The 17,053-nt window shown below is 31.7% G+C and overlaps 1 protein-coding gene across 1 annotated transcript; it reads right to left on the reverse strand.

Annotated features, from left to right (window-relative positions):
- Window positions 1-86: 86 nt before the first annotated feature.
- Window positions 87-9,197, reverse strand: LOC145010899 (putative 1-phosphatidylinositol-3-phosphate 5-kinase FAB1C). The gene is made up of 11 exons (XM_078969469.1): window positions 7,961-9,197; window positions 7,229-7,882; window positions 6,995-7,148; window positions 6,491-6,835; window positions 5,882-6,406; window positions 4,425-4,756; window positions 3,386-3,512; window positions 3,133-3,297; window positions 1,739-3,043; window positions 713-979; window positions 87-542 (listed from the first exon to the last, which is right to left on the reverse strand). Exons 1-11 carry the CDS (start codon window positions 8,179-8,181, stop codon window positions 288-290), a joined length of 4,350 nt encoding a protein of 1,449 aa, XP_078825595.1. The 5' UTR covers window positions 8,182-9,197; the 3' UTR covers window positions 87-287.
- Window positions 9,198-17,053: the final 7,856 nt, after the last annotated feature.

Here is a 17,053-nt window from a genome sequence, read left to right on the forward strand (position 1 = left end):
AACAAATTACACCTCCTAGCAAACAATTCATAAACACACAACAATCTTAACCACAAAGTTTCCATTTAACCTATGTACAAAAGAAATCACAACAAATGAAAAAATACATTACTACTCAATAACCTTAACCACAAAGTTTCCATTTAACCAAAGTGGGTTCATGTGAACAATCTTTCTTTCTAAATGTACAACTTTTTTCAATAATCTCTCCCTAAGTAGATTTGTATACAAAATTAACCTATCAAAGGGAAAATAAATTCTAATTTCTACCCAAAAACATGTCGATTTCACGATGACCATTGATCCGGGACAGTCAAAAAGTAACTCGTCATGGCCTTCCGGAACCTTTTCTTGTACTGTTTTGGAGAAATTATGGTTGGGGCGGCGTTCTTGGGCCCACCAAGAATTCCGGAAGCTTTTACCCATGTTTCTAGATGTTTGTCCCATGTATATTGTCTCATGAAATCAATGATTCCTAGGACAAGTTCTTTCTTTTCCTCGTCCACTCCAACTAGCAAAGAGTAATCTATGACATCGATCGACTGCATAACCACAAAGAATGTGCATACGTTAAGTTAATGAAATGCAAGAAATAACAACTTACTTTCATTTTCCTTTTAGAAAAAATTAAAGTAAATTACTATAATCCAAAAACAAACGAAAGTACGTTGCTATTTCTTGTATGTTAAAAAAATAAATAAGTAAAACTTACTGCTAGAAATGATGTGTCATTCCAAACGGCTCTTTCGAGCTTTCTTTTAGCTTTACTTCCAAGAAAAATGGGATTTGTTCTCAAAGCCTCCAACAGATTCATATCTAACAAAGTTTTATTTGTACCCGTTGTATCCGAATTATAACGTGACCTTGAAGAGCCTTTTAAATCATAAACCCGTGAAATATTTCTTTTAAAAAAAACGTTTTCCATCACCAAAACATTCATTTTTGCCTCTTTTCCAGCCCTCAAGTGTTTCACAGTCACCTGTCATAAATACATCCTCAAACATCAGCATAATATAATACAATATTAGAGTAAATTACATTTTTGGTCATTGACTTTGTTTAAAAAGTATAGTTTTTGTTCCGAATAATTAATTTTCTCTTACAATTTTGGTAACTGTTTTCAATTGTTTGTAACAATTTTGGTCCTTGAATTTGTTCCGGGTAATTACATTTTTGGTCCCTAACTTTCTATATTTTGGTACGAAAAATGTTTTTTTTTTTCTTGCAAGTTTGGTCCTTAGGTTTTTGATCTATGAGTTTCTAACAAATTTTGTAGAGCAATTTACATTTATGGTGCCTGAATTTTATTTATTTGTAGAGCAATTTACATTTTTGGTCCTTGAAAAAATTTTCTTACAATTTTGGTCATAATTTGAGGTTTTTGTTACAGTTCAAAGTAAAATATTAAATAACAATATTTTTAGGACCAAAATTGCAGAAAACCAGCTATACTTAGGGACCAAATACAGTTATTTTACTTTGAACGGGGACTAAAAACATTACAAATACCTAAATAAGGACCAGAACTGCAAAACAACTATACTTATGGACCAAAAATGTAACTTAGCAAAAACTGTATTTCATTATTCTCCTCTACAATCTTAATGCCTGCCAACAGCTACAAGAACTAGAAACCGTTAATAGGTACCAAAAATGCAAGAGAAATTATTTGGGACCAAAAATGAAAATTTTGAACAAACACAAGGACTAAATATATAAAAGGACATAAAGAAAGAACCTGATAAATTCCCATGATCTTTGCTAAACAAGTGGGACTTCCAGAATTCAAAGAATCCATCAAATATTTAAAATATTCTGGCGCGAATTCCTCAAAAGATTCAAGTTCAGTTTTTGTGACTTGCTTTATAATAAATCTTTCATCCAAAGATTTCGCGAAATAGACATTGCTTTTTCCTCCTTGAGCACTCCATCTTTTGCAGCGACTCAAAGAACGAACATAATCCAATTCATTCGAACAACATTTCTGTCTCAAAGCATCAAAATTCTTGGCGAAATAACATGTCACAGAGAATTTCACCTTCCCATCACCACCAGATTCATCTTCGAATGGAATCGTTACATGATTAGAGCTTTTCCGATCACTAAACAATGGCCCGATCGCATCTTCTTGTGCATAATATGCGTAATCCAAATCCACCGACCCTAAAGATTGCCAAGCTGTGGATCCGTTTCTGCTTAAATTCACCCTATCTGTAATCCAATCGTCGTGTTCTTTTGATGAAAGAGCGTAAGCGATTATGCTTGTGGGTTCGTTGTCGTAGACTGAAATCACCAGGTTGGTTTGAAATTGACCCCCGTTTGGAATCATTAGTCTCGCACCTTCAGGAAGAAAAGATGTGGAAGAAATCAACGATTGTTTGCTTGTAATTGAGAAATCTTCGTTTGAAAAAGCTTGGGAGTAGCTTCGTCTTTGTATGTTATGAACAGGGTCCCTGACCATATGAACGTAATCACCAGAAGCGTGAAAAGATTTTAGAGTTGAAAGATACAATGAAGAAGGGGGTAATCCTTTTCTGTTTCGTTCTTGCTGTCTAATTGCAGAATCAAATGAATAAACCCTGGTAGGTGATTGTGGTAGCCGAGTGAGATGTGAATTAGGGTTTTGATTCGTTTGTGATTCATGTGATTTCAAGGGTCCTGCCCATGCGGAATCGATTTTATCTGATAGAACTGATGCAGCTGAAGGAGCACGTTCGAGTGACGATGAGATGCGTTCGATATCTACTTGTAGCTCTTCGTGTTTGCAGAGATCGAAAGACATTGATAATGAATCGGGAACAGAATCGGGATCTTGATTCAACTCCGATTCATTGTAAATGGTGTCCTCTGGAATGGAATCGGATCTCCATGATTTGGAATCTGGACTCGATGGTTTTAGATTTGAACTTCGATTGTAAAGATTTAAAGAACAGATTCTTCGATCCCAGAAATGTAGATTAATCACGAGTGAATGTCTTAATCGATTAAGTTCAAAAACATCTATTTCTACCCCGTTTTCTTCATCAGCAGATTGAAGAAGATCCTTTTTCGAAAAAAGAACAAATTAAATGAAATGGAAATAATGGGATTCTAATATTCTATAAATTATAAAATTAAAGAAATTTGACTTACAATATATTCTTGTCTTTCTTTACTTAATTGCTCCTTCAACTCCATTACATGATTACTTAATTCATCTGAATCGGTTAAGTCATTTCCAAAAGATGTACTTTTTGATTCGATTCCATTTAGCACATCAAGAATCTCATCATACAAGGCTTCTATCTTGTTCAAAAGCTGATTTTAGCAAGAAAATACAAGTTTTTTTAGGACATAAACAAGTATAAAATCAAGAAAGTTGAAGAATTAGATTTGGGATTTTTACCTCTGATACTTCTTTCTTCAACCAATCTTGTTGAAAATGGTCACCAAATTGAAGAATAGAAGGGGGCAAATGGACAGAAAGAATATCGATTGGAGAGTAGCGAAAAAATGCAACCATGTCCCCCATTCTGTAATAAATATAAGTTTAATTAAGGAATAATCACAAAAATGGCCAATGTTATAAAGTTCATTTAACCAATTATTCATCTTTTTTACGCTTGTATAAAAATGACAATCCATTTGGCAATATAAATTTTGCAAATTGCAAAATTGTTTTATGAATGCTCCAATATCAAAAAATAAAAAATTAAAATGTTTTGTTTTTGCAAGATGACATCATTATTTTGCAATATGATGTCATTTCAGAAAGAAAAAAAAAAAGATATATTTCAAGGTTTTGTGGTAATGATCGTTCATAAAGCAATTTAGCAATTCTCAAAATCGATATTAAAAAATAGTAGGTCATTTTGTTATATAAGTTTAAAAAAAATTGAATTTTACAAAATTGGTCCTTATGCTTTTCACTTAGGTCCCTAGAAGATTGACATAATGACAAAAAATATGAAACTTTGAAATAATTACCAAAAATTGATAGAAACCTCGAAATAAAGACCAATACTAAAAAGACTTTCAATTTTGGACTTAGACACGTGTAAATATAAAAAAGCATAGTGAACATTTTGGTAATTTATAAGAGTAAATTACAACACAAGTCCTTGCTACTTTTTATATTTACCATGTTTAGTCCAAATCAAAATGTTCTTTTCAACTTTGGTCCTTATTTCAAGGTTTCATATTCAACATGGACCTAAACCACAATGAAACCTTGCCAAATGACCACTTTTGCAAGATGAAACTTTTTTGGACTTCTGTCAAAGTAAAATGCAAACTGTAGGGACCATTTTTTGAGTTTTCTCTTAAAAATAATGATCAAAATAAGGTTTCATATTCAACATGGATCGTTTATTATGTATTTTACTTTTTTTTTTTAATTAATCACATACACGAACATGTTGATAAACTTGAAAGTACCAAATTACCCATAGAATCGAAGACAGTCTCTTTGAAGGGAATGACCACAACTAGCAACACGATTAGCAGTTGCATGATTTGAAAAACTAAGTTCTAGAAACTTCCCTAATGAGAGGCCCCACGCAGCATCCGACATGACCACTCTATGATTGGCTGGTGGGACCCCATCTACATGAGTACATCTCAAACACCGATGCCACATCCATATTTTTCCATCTTTACCCCCGGGTAACTTGAGGGACTGAAGTCGTCTAACGTTAATAGTTAGATTTCCTTGTTGGTGAGTGTAGCATTTCACATGGGCTTCACTTGGTTCTTTACAAGATTGACATAATGATGCCTAAAATGATCATGAAAAGGGAATTGTAAAAATTCGATCTTTTTCAAGAATGAAAATTTAAACAAATTTTAATTAGATTGTGTAGAATAGCAATGTACTTTGCTCTCACTACCCATAATAGAAAGATTCAATCTTTAAAAGAAAAGATAATTGAAGAACGAAAACTTGAACAAACTTAATTAAAAAGAAAAACCAATGAAAATGAAACAAAAGAATGAAGATCCAAATTACTTGATCAAAAAGAAAAACCTAGGAAAGAGGGAACTATAAAGCTTTGATCTTTTCAAAAATTTATATTAGAAGAACAAAATTTTGAGCATGCTTGATCAAAATAAGAAAGGGAAGTGTAAAGTTTTGTTCTTTTCATGAAAAGATGATAAAAGAACGAAAATTTGAAGTTATTTGATCAAAATAAGAGAAACCCCATGAAATGGGAGCCGGAAAGCTACAATCTTTTCAACAAAATGTAATATAAGAACAAAAATTCAAACTTAATTGATTAAGATAAGAAAAACCCATAAAAAGAAAATCATAAAGTTTTGATCTTTTCAAGAAAAGATGATAAAAGAGGAAAATTTCAAACTTGATCAAAATAAGAAAACCCCATAAAAAGAAAATCATAAAGTTTTGATCTTTTCAAGAAAAGATGAAAAAAAAAACAAAGATTCAAACTTGATCAAAATAAGAAAACCCCATAAAAAGAAAATCATAAAGTTTTGATCTTTTCAAGAAAAGATGAAAAAAAACAAAGATTCAAACTTGATCAAAATAAGAAAACCCCATGAAAGGAAAATAATAAAATTTTGTTCTTTTCAAGAAAAGATTATTAAAGAATGAAAATTTAAACTTATTGATCAAAATAAGAAAAACCGATAAAATGAAAATCATAAAGTTTTGATCTTTTCACAAAAGATGATAAAAGAACGAAAACTCAAACTTGGTCAAAATAAGAATACCCCATGAAAAGAATATCATATAAAGTTTTGATCTTTTCAAGACAAGACGATAAAAGAACCAAAATTCAAACTTACTTGATCAAAATAAGAAAAACCCATGAAACGCAAAATCATAAAGTTTTGATCTTTTCAAGATAATACGATAAAAGAACGAAAAATTCAAACTTACTTGATCAAAAAGATCATCTTGAAGATACCTCCCAAGTGGTTTATCAAAACAACCATAAAACTTAATCCTCAAGAGTCTTGAACGTTCACAAACACTTCCATTCATCACACAATGACTTGAAAACGATACCAAAATACTCTGATTATTATCACTGCCTGAATAATACTCCTCAGATCCCTCAATAATCACTTCACCCCTTTCAACATCTTTATCACCTTCATCATTTTGCATCAAATCACACACTCTTTCAACATCTTTCTCCTCCTCCATAGAGGCAAAAAACCTTCCACTCTCAACACCCACATCACTTTCACTAAGTTCCAAACCCGGGGGCGTTATAGTCATTTCTTGATTACTCATCTCCGGTTGTGGCACCAAGGGCAAAATAGTCATTTTAGGTAAACTAGCACCCTCGTCAGCTAAAAAAGAAGTTTCCAAAGATAAATGATAAGCTGCAAAGATTGCATACTGAACCACATGTTTGAGCTTCTTTAGTTCTTCACGAGATGAACCTTTTAGCAAAACCTACAAAATTTTGAATTTTATAAAAAAAGTTTCCACTTTTAACGATTTTTTTTTTCCTTTTATTATAAAATTCAAGAGACTTACGGTGCATCCCAAACGCCTTGGACACCCTTCAAAAAACATCAAAGTTTTTTGTGGTTTTTTGTTGAATTGGTTGGGATTTTCGTGTTCTTCTGACACTTTTTCCAATGTAAAAAGCTCACATTGGCCTACCCTTGTGGTGGAAATATGAGATATTGATGGAGTTATAGGGGCACCTGTGCACCTTGAAATTCTATCCAATAATGGTCGTTTGATATTCAAGACTAAAGAGATCTCTTTGGCTAAAAGATACTCTTGAGCATATGAAGATACACTTTTTTCTACTAGTAATACATTTGGCCTAAGAGCTTCTATTCTTGAAACAATCATCTTTAAATGATCCATTTCCTGTTAAAAAAATGATGTGGAATAAGTGTTTTTTGAATAAATTCTTGAATGGATAAATGATGTCTGTTGGGATTAGAATAATAGTAAATGACTATTTTATTGAACAAGCCATTGTGGTGTGAAGGGTAAATTAGTCAAATCAGTAGAAAAACAACAAACCTGTTGCAGAAGCGTTTCAATAGAAGAAAGTTGATCACTTGACCTTTGGTACTCAAGTGCTCCTCCTAAAATAAGCAATCTTGCATTCTTGTATTCTGAAGTCATCCGTTTGTGTTTTATATTTTTTGTACAAACTACACCTTTAACAAACACGCTGCATAAAAAATATAAGTTTTTATCTGATTATAAAAAACGGGTAGCCCTTAAAATTCAAAAAAGATTCAAACTTCAAACCTATCAGAAGGATTTCCCGATGCTATACACTTGATCTTTACATAATCACCAGGATCCATGCTTCCTCCTCTACTTGTATCTGGTTTAACATAATGTGCAGCTTCCCATGCTAATGATGTTACAATATCAAGCCATTTTTCTGTTGAATTGAATTCAGATTGCAATAATTGGGACACAAGTGCCCGAAAATGCCCCTGGACTACGGTTTTCAACGGTTCACTAGAAGAAAAAACAACGCTTGTGTTTGTGTTTGTGTCTCCCATTTCATCATCATCATCACCATATGAAAAGAAATTGTTATCATCATCATCATCATCATCTTCGTTTTGATCATGTGGTGGTGGAGGAAACCAAATGAGATCATTTGTTTCAAAATCCAACGGTTTATGTGAATGTGACTTGTCACATTGTTCTTGAAAGATTGAAAAATCATCATAACTTTGAGAAAACTCGGGCCCTATGTGTTCATGGCTTTTCAAAACAGCCATGTGTTCTTGAATCTTTGAAGGGCTGTCTGAAGGGCTTGAATTAAGAGACATGAAACTGTTGAATTCGTGTCTTGTGCTTACACTACTTGAATCTAAATCTGATGTGTCATGACTATATGGACTAAAGAAGTTCTTTGCAGAATCTTCTGCCTCATCTTCATCACTCCTAAAATAAAACAATGATTCATTATCTTTATTCAAATCAAGATTTAGAAATAGTTATAGGATTGAAGTTTGATCATACCTGCCAGATGAGTGGCGTACAGATACTGCTTGAAGACACCTTCCATCAAATCTTTCATTGATGAAATTTGATGATGGTGTTTCATTGGTTGAATCAGAGGGATTGAAAATTTTATGATCCCTAATTTTTTGTGTTGCTTTAGGATTAGTACAATAGTTACAAGATTCAGAAACTGTTATCTCACATTGACAACACTTGTTATCAGTATCAACATCTGCCATTTTTAATTTCACCAAGAAAATTCAAGATCTAAGTTTATGCTTCCTACTCTATAACAAAGATTTGTGTGAAAAGATTAAACTGTGTAACCCAGAAACTAATAAACAAGTTGGGTTTTTGTTGCTGTTGGGGGTTGAAAGATGAAGATGGATGTATTTTTTTTTTTTTCTTTCTTTTGTAAAATGGAAAGATTTTTATAAAAGGAATAAAAAGTCTCCTTTGAAATCAGAAAGAATCTTAAAGGAGAAACGTATTTACACAGATCCTATAAGTATAATGACATATAGCACAACAAATCAAATATTCAAAGTATGTTTTTGCTTTTCCTAATTAATCTGTAGAAAAAAATACAGATAGTAAGCCCAATTGATTCCAGATTCATCAAAATAAGGAGATCCTGTTATCATTCGGAGCATCGAACACACTAGATCCAGAGGTTAATCGCAAAAAAGGAACAAAACCCTGGATCAATTTTATCAGAAACCAACACCCACAAAACTTTCTCAGATCAATTTATCACAAAACCCCCCTTAATCCAACAGTAAAATCAACAAAAACTCAGAAAAATCGCGGGGTTTTTCTTTCTTTCGGGAATAAGGGTTCAGAATTCGCAAACAAAGTTACAAATTTTTGAATAGATCGATTAATGGAGTTGGGGAATAGTTTAAAGAAAGAAGAGGATGAGAATCAAAAGAAGCAAACGATAGAGTACAGAGCAGGTTTCGTTTCTAATTGAGGGAGAGTTAATTGCTCGAATCTCCATATAAAAATTGAATCATCGTTGATGCTTCTTCTCGTTTCTTCACCAAAAACAGCAATCCTTGCTTTCCCGATTTCGCGGCAATGCTTTCATTTTCATTACTCAACCTCATTTAAAATATTCACACATACACTGTATCATCGTGTTCAATTTCCATGCTGGTTTTGCTTGTGTATGCGTGCGTGTATGCACGTGTATCTGTATACCTATAATCTCTCTCTGTCTGCAAGGATTTGCTGCAATTTATGATTAATAAATTATCCTACTCCATTTATTAGGGTTTATGTAATGAGTAATTACCCATGGAAGTGATAACTTTAGTTTCTTTTCGATTTAATGCAATTTAACCCCTAGATTTTAGCAAAATGTTTATTTTTGACCTTTAGTTTAAATAGTTCTAGTTTTATTTTATCCTTTTTAGGGCTAAATGCAAGAGCTATTAGAATATTTTTGTATTATTGCAATTTGATTTTATCATTTTTTATTATGGTATTTTACTATCTTATATTAAGATGCTATTTTGAAAAAGTTTACCAATATACTTTTAATTTTGTTATTGCAACAATGAGAATTGTTTTATATTTGAATACAATTTACAATAGTATGTAATAGAAAAAAACAAAATATGTATCAATATACAAATCAATGAAATCTATTATAATTTTTTAAATTTAACCATTAAATTTTATCCATAAAATAATTATGTTTTTTCTTGATCGTTTTTTAAAATAATTTCCTGTTAAACTTGGTAAAACTTCGAATATATGCATATTTTTAATATTAAAATCTTTAAACTTATGTTTAAATGGTTAGTCATTGTAACTTGCTAACATGTAAAATTTAACTTTAGAAATATATATGAATTGTTGTTCTTATATTAGTTTTCAGAATTTCTTTATAATGTAAAAATATTGTACAAAAGCTTTGCAATAATTGAAGTTGTGTGGTGCATGATAATCTTAAATGGCATGCTGAAATATTGTTACTAGAGATTACAAAAAAAAAAAAAAAAAACATTCTTTTAGGAATAGATTCTATGGATAGTTTGGTCTTTATACAAAAGTGTTTTAATGGTTTTCAAGAATAAAATTTGATTTCTACTTAAAAGTTGAGAATACTATAAATAGATAGTTGTGAACTAACAAATAAAGTCAAGTTCTTATGGCCACAATCTTTTTTGTTTTTTTGTGGTCACAATTATAATTTTGGCTCTTGTAGCTTCAAAGTCATCCAAACATAGCTTATACAAGTTTACTTATTTGGCATTCTTATCAAGCCATCAATCTTGATTTAACTTCATCTTAATCTAATTCATTATTTTTTACGAATAAACAGTAAAACTTTATCTCAAATAAAAAAATATATTTATAAAAAAATGAAATTAGTTTTTTAACTTTTAGAAACATTCTCGGGAAATAAAGTATTTAAATATATTTATTTTGAACGAGTACTACCATACAACTACAAAATCAAGTAAACGTAGGTATATGAAATTGGAGTTTTGGATGTTTGTAAATATTCTTAAATATCGGGACAGAATGGAAAATTGATACATTTCAAAGGGTTAGATCTGCAATTTTCCATTTTGTTTAATTAATTATTTATATATTCACATGGAAAAATTGGTCAACAGTTTTCTTTCTCCTCACTTCATTGGTGCATGACTGCCTTTTTATTAAATTCTGTGATCTACCCATTCGCTGTATTTGCTATTGGTCAGAAACATCGCATGAAATTTTTTATTAATTTTTAATCAAATTTGTACTTTTTATATTACAAATTTCAGTAATAAGGAATCATTTTGTTCACACAAACATTTGGGTCTCCTTTTAAAATTGGAAGTAAATGTATATTATTTTTTTTATCGTTTATTTACGAATATTTGTATATTTTTATTTTTATATAAATGAAATCGGTTTATATCTTGCAGATTTTCCTTACCAACATATTGTTGTTTGATGAAACAACGAATTATTTAATAAATTTCAACTATGCACTTATTATTATCCTTGAATATACATAGATAATGATTAATTGTTGGGCAAGATGTCATTATAAATGTGATATACCACGCAGAAAAAATATATCTTTCTAGCCTCACTAAAAATAAAAGTCAATATGGTAAAGATATGGTTTTAGACCGCACTATAAAATTTATATATTATTTAAAATTACAATCTTTAGTTATAGAAAATAAAAGTAAAACACAATAACACATATATATTCAAACTGCCAAAATTTAGCAAGTTCTCCAAAAGTATCACGTACAACCAAATAGATAAAAACATGCATATATGAGCCTGAATCCTGACTGTATCGTCTCGCAGGGCTTACAACCTATCTGGACCGCTCTTCAGGCCTTCGGCCTGACTGGACCGTCTTGCAAGGCCTACATCATATCTGGACCGCCCCGAGTATCTTGGTCTTCAACACAAACAAATACCGCCTCAACCCAAATAGTCATATCATATCAACATATACAATAACCAACAAATACATGTAATCATATAGATCTACCAATCTAACACATATCTGGTGAATACAGGTAATCATACAAATCTACCAGTCTATCATATAACCAGTATAACATCATCCAATATACCAGAATACATAATCCAGTGGGTCGGCATCGGTGCCTTCGACCCACAAGTACATTGAGGAAAACTCACTTCATAGTTTGTAGAATAGTTGAACAGACCACTGTCCTAAATGTTGTCTCTATCGGCCACCTATACAATAAAAAGGGACCTAATCTCAAAACAGTATTCAAATTACCCAAAATGTCTTTAAGTCAAACTTGGTTAAATCCGTGGTCAAAGTTCAAAGTGCAAAAATCAAAAGTCAACAAAGACCGAGTATGCCTTGCGTACTCAATCACTATGCATGGCGCAGCGATGCCTTCCTAGAAAACGAGACTCTCCACCAGTACGCGCTATGTGCCTTAAGGCATGCTCGACGTACTTACGTCCATAACACACTCTTCTTTAAATGCTTAATCCATTAAGACCCTAAGTCCAGAACTCAGATCTAGCCCCAAATATCATTCTAAGTCATAAAGTTTCTAACTTTATGACTTTCTATGGCTAAAAGGAGTCAAAAAACTAAAACCCTAACTTATTACACAAACCCAAATTCCATATCTCTTGATAGAGGAAAGAAAGGGACCAAGATCACATTTTTATGGCTCCTAACACTCAAAACATCTGAAAGGACTACTCATTTGGTCTAGAGTAAGCTATACTCATATATACCAAGATTATGGGACCAAAATGCACAAAACTTAAGAATTTTCAATATCTAAAGAAACATTCACCAATAAAGGGATTAATAGAAGTTTACATGAACAAATAATGGCAATGTACTACCCAAACATGCAGATTATTTATTAGATCAAATTCTCATATTTTGACCTGAAACAACAACCTTTTCAAGACCATTTTAGCCCCACTAAGACATGTATAACTTACAATATTTTTTCATATTCCAGTATATTGGACTTTTATCTTTCAGAAAGTGCTTGCACAAGTCCATACGATTTTTCAATAATTTTATATGAATTTTACAAGACAACATGTTTGTGCAGCTAATTTCTGACTAGTCAGTGAAAAAGACAATTTTCACCTTGGTTATGGACAATATCAGGTCTTGGGAAAAATCATGCACAAACTAGACTCAAAATAAAAACTTTAAAAGTTGAAGGATCCACAATCTGACTCCTGATGATTTTTCTGGATTTTATTTTCAAAACAGGGACATATTAGTAATTTTTCAGAATTTCCCAGCATTGCATTTTAAGGGTTAATTGACAACTTAACCCATTAAACCATAACCAAAATCAAATATAAGTATGGAAATAGAGTTTTTAACAGGATAAACTTTTTAAAAAGTTAAAATAAAATTTTCAACCTCAAGCCATGATTCAAAGTACATTGCTTTTACAGGAAAAAAAGTTCATTACTAAAAGAGAAAACACCACTAGGCATTGAGTTTCCTCCACCATTAAGCCTTGTATTAAGATCTTTAGGGAATGTTTTGAAGACCTTTTGGGTGGCTCAAAACATGGTATTTTTACAAAAAAAGAAAAATTAACCTCTTAAATCAGGGTAGCAATAACATAAGCTTTATCAATCACCAAAGAATACAATGTTCTAAAAAACTTGGAGTATTTAAAGAACATGAAGCATAACATTCTTGGGAGAGTTCATACTTGAAACTGACATAAAAAACAGAAAATTTCTCCCAATAAACTAAAATTCAATCATATGAACACTCAAAGATTGTAATGAGGAAAAAGATACGATCATTAACATCAAATTTGATTCACCAATTCCACCAATTCTCAATAAATTTAACTAAAAATATGAGAAGAAGATTAAGTAGATAATTTTACCTCTAATTGGGTTGATTTTTGCAGCCTCTAATCCCTCTAGGATCAACAACAACAAACCCTTCTTTCCTCTTCATCTCTTTCGGTTTGTTGCCTTCATTCTCCCCCTTTAGCTGTTTTTTTTTATCTCTAGTCTATGATCGAGCAATGCATACGAGAGACAAGTAGGAATCCATTGTTCTCTTTTTTTCTATCGATGCAAAAAAAATTGAGAAGCAAGCATTGACCGTTTTTTTTTTTTTTTTTTTTTTTTTTTTTTGTAATAGGGAACACACTAGAGGAATGGACGTTAGGAGGAGGATCGATCCTTCTCCATGGGAGTTATACCATAATTTTACCATATGGTCGCTCTAATATCATAATTTATTTCCATGCCTCCCTAACCCTAATAATCTAACACTTAAAGTTTCATTTTATGACACCTGGCCCCTAACTTCATAATAAACCATTTAATGACTAGAAATTATCTTAACTTTCCTACATAATCACTAGATTAAATTATTTTCTCTTAATTATAGTATGATTCTTTTAGATATTAAATAACTTCATTTTTATTTAATTACTTTATTAAATAACATTAAAACCAAAATAACCCTATGAAAAAAAAAGATTTGAATCACGGGAGCTAACATTATTAACAGAACAAATCCGGGTTGTTATACTACGTCATGCGTACGCCCCAAGTACGCATGGCGTAAGGACCAATTTGCAACAATTTTATACTTTTTGGTATAATAGGAAAATACATTTAATGACTAGAAATTATCTTAACTTTCCTACATAATCACTAGATTAAATTATTTTCTTTTAATTATAGTATGATTCTTTTAGATATTAAATAACTTCATTTTTATTTAATTACTTTATTAAATAACATTAAAACCGAAATAACCCTATGAAAAAAAAAAGATTTGAATCACGGGAGCTAACATCATTAACAGAACAAATCCGGGTTGTTACACTACGTCATGCGTACGCCCCAAGTACGCATGGCGTAAGGACCAATTTGCAACAATTTTATACTTTTTGGTATAATAGGAAAATACATGATGTTTGAGTGTTAAATTATTATTGTGTTTCACTTTGCATGTTTTACTTCCTGAATGATTTGATTATTCGAAATTCCACAGTCGCTTATACTTTTGGAAGTAAGTAATGAATTAAGAATGTCATGAATTGAATTGTAGATTGTGTAGGAATAGACATTGTAGTAATATTGCTACAATGATGATGACTAATTAGAAAATGAGGATTTTGAGTATTGGATAAACCCACGCTCAAAGAATTACTTCATAGATTATATCATGATTAATTGTGAGAAGATAATATCTTTTTATTCTTAAAACGAAGATATATGAGTTGTAATTTACAACTCGGTGATGCATTGGTATTGCGAAAACGTATCAGTAATGTGATGTCATAAAACGAAGTGCCATGCATAATTTGGTGAGTAAAAGATACAATCATATAAGTCAAGTTTATTCATTCCTTTTGCCCTAGCCGGAAAAACGATATCTTTGGGTTCCTCGATGATTTTTTGTCGACATCTGAAGTGCTTGGTCAAGCATGTACTGAATTGATATATTCAGTTAGTAGTCTGAATTCGTTCATCATAAATCGGGAAAATCGAGAAACATAATCTTGGACTATGAGATTGATTATAATCCAAGTCTTATGTCCATACGATATCTTATACAACGAAGGAATATTTGATCACTTATCTTAGGACCAATGTCTGATTAGATCAGAGTTCAACAATGGCTATAGAAAACACTCCTTGTTGTTTGGTTGTACTTACAATTATAGTTATAAACTTATCCAAGTGGAAGACTGTTGGGTTAAGGTGTCTAAGCTGATAACAAAAATGGTATAAACTTGCAAATAGAAGCAAAGTCCCTTTTAGGTTGCCCTCATAACTAGAAATAGCTAGAAATGATATTTGGATATATATATATATATATATATATATATATATATATATATATATATATATACACCTTAATAAGCATTTAGCTTTAAATGCTGAATTTTAAGAGGTACAACCCTTAAAGAATCATTTACAACAAGTTTATGCATCGCAAAATCTTATCCGCTGTTGACCATTGAAAAATTCAAGATAGTTAGCTTAAATTAAGGAGGCAGTTGTTACAAATCAATCCTCTGTCACATAGACATTCAAATTTTTGAAAACAACTTGCTCTTTATCTTGATTTCCCCTGTATCTCGACATTCTCCATATTTGGGCAATGAATTGGTCAAAGGTAAATACAGTTTAACATCTCATTTCCTATCATGTTCAACAACCTTCCCACTATGTCACCTGTTATTCGCCATTTATATAACTATCCCCTTCTCTCAACCATCTCTCCTTCTCTCTAACCCTAATTAGCCGCCAGGCCACTCACCATCATCAAACCACTCCCTTCCAGCTCCACGAACTCACATGATTCCATGACTAAACAGTTCGCACCACTCAAGACCATCGCAACATCACTATTAGACCCACCTGAAACGTAACCTTCATCTCTCTTTGGCATTCACCATAACGATACGACCTTACAAGGCTGAAAACAGTGCTACCATCGCCAACACGAACTTCAATGTTTTTGGTTTTCTATGTGTATCTTGACACATTTTATGTACCGGTGTTTTGCAGGAACATAAACATACGTGATCTTGTTTTTGATTTACCAAAGGTTGTGTACATATATGGTATGTTAAGAAAAATAGGAACGATTTTGCTATTTAATTTTGGGTTTTTTCAATTTTGGATATCTCCAATGAGAACTTGAATACTTTTGGGGTTTTATTTACATCTTCACAGATTTTATGTGACTGTGTTTCTAGGAACATGAGCATATCGGAGGCTGTTTTTGTTGATTGATCTATATGTTCATATTTCAGCAAGCAATGATTTTTTGGTTTGAATGGGTGGGAGTGGAAATAATTTTCGTTTCCAAACCTTGGGTATGTTCCAGATTTATATTTTTTATTCATGGTTTTTATCCATTCGGGTGTATTTCAGATTTCAAATAGAGGAATTGTTTATTTTTATTCCACCATAGGATCATTCACCACTCACCATGTTCCTTCCTGGAAAAAAGAGCAACATCTACAAGGTTCAAAATCTAAATAAAATGAAATACTTGAATACCATATTCTGGTTTTCCATCAATTCTTACTCCTCCCCCTATTCATCTATTTATTCAAAATATGTTCTCCTATATAACTTTTGTATATCATGATTGGATAATGTCATGATATTTGACTTTAATGGCATCCTTTTTGATCTTCAAGTACAACCCAACAAGAGAAGGTGGTTGAACTGGTTGTTTGCAATCTATCCAGAGAATGTTATGGTGAAACACTGAAATTGATGGAGGTAATGAATGAAAATACCTAGGAAGATATGTCATTTTGTCATAATTTTTTCATATGGTCTTTACTTCTGGTCTTTAGTGCTTTAGTTTTCCTACGGTTATAAGTTTTTAATATGGTTCTTGAGGGTTGATACAGGTATTGAGTGAAATCACCTATGAACTAAAGATGTGTTTTAAAGTAATAACAGGCTTGAGTTCTATCTGTTATTCTTTTACCGATTTTCATTCTTTTTTGCTTCTCATGGTTCAACTAAATGGGCTTTATTTTTTTAAGCCTTTTTATGGTGATCCTGCATAATCCTGATAAAGTCTCGATTTTGTAAGCTAATTAATTTGTTTTTATTACA

Source organism: Lactuca saligna, chromosome 8 (assembly GCF_052625555.1).
Source record: "Lactuca saligna cultivar CGN05327 chromosome 8, ASM5262555v1, whole genome shotgun sequence".
Lineage (NCBI taxonomy): Eukaryota > Viridiplantae > Streptophyta > Magnoliopsida > Asterales > Asteraceae > Lactuca > Lactuca saligna.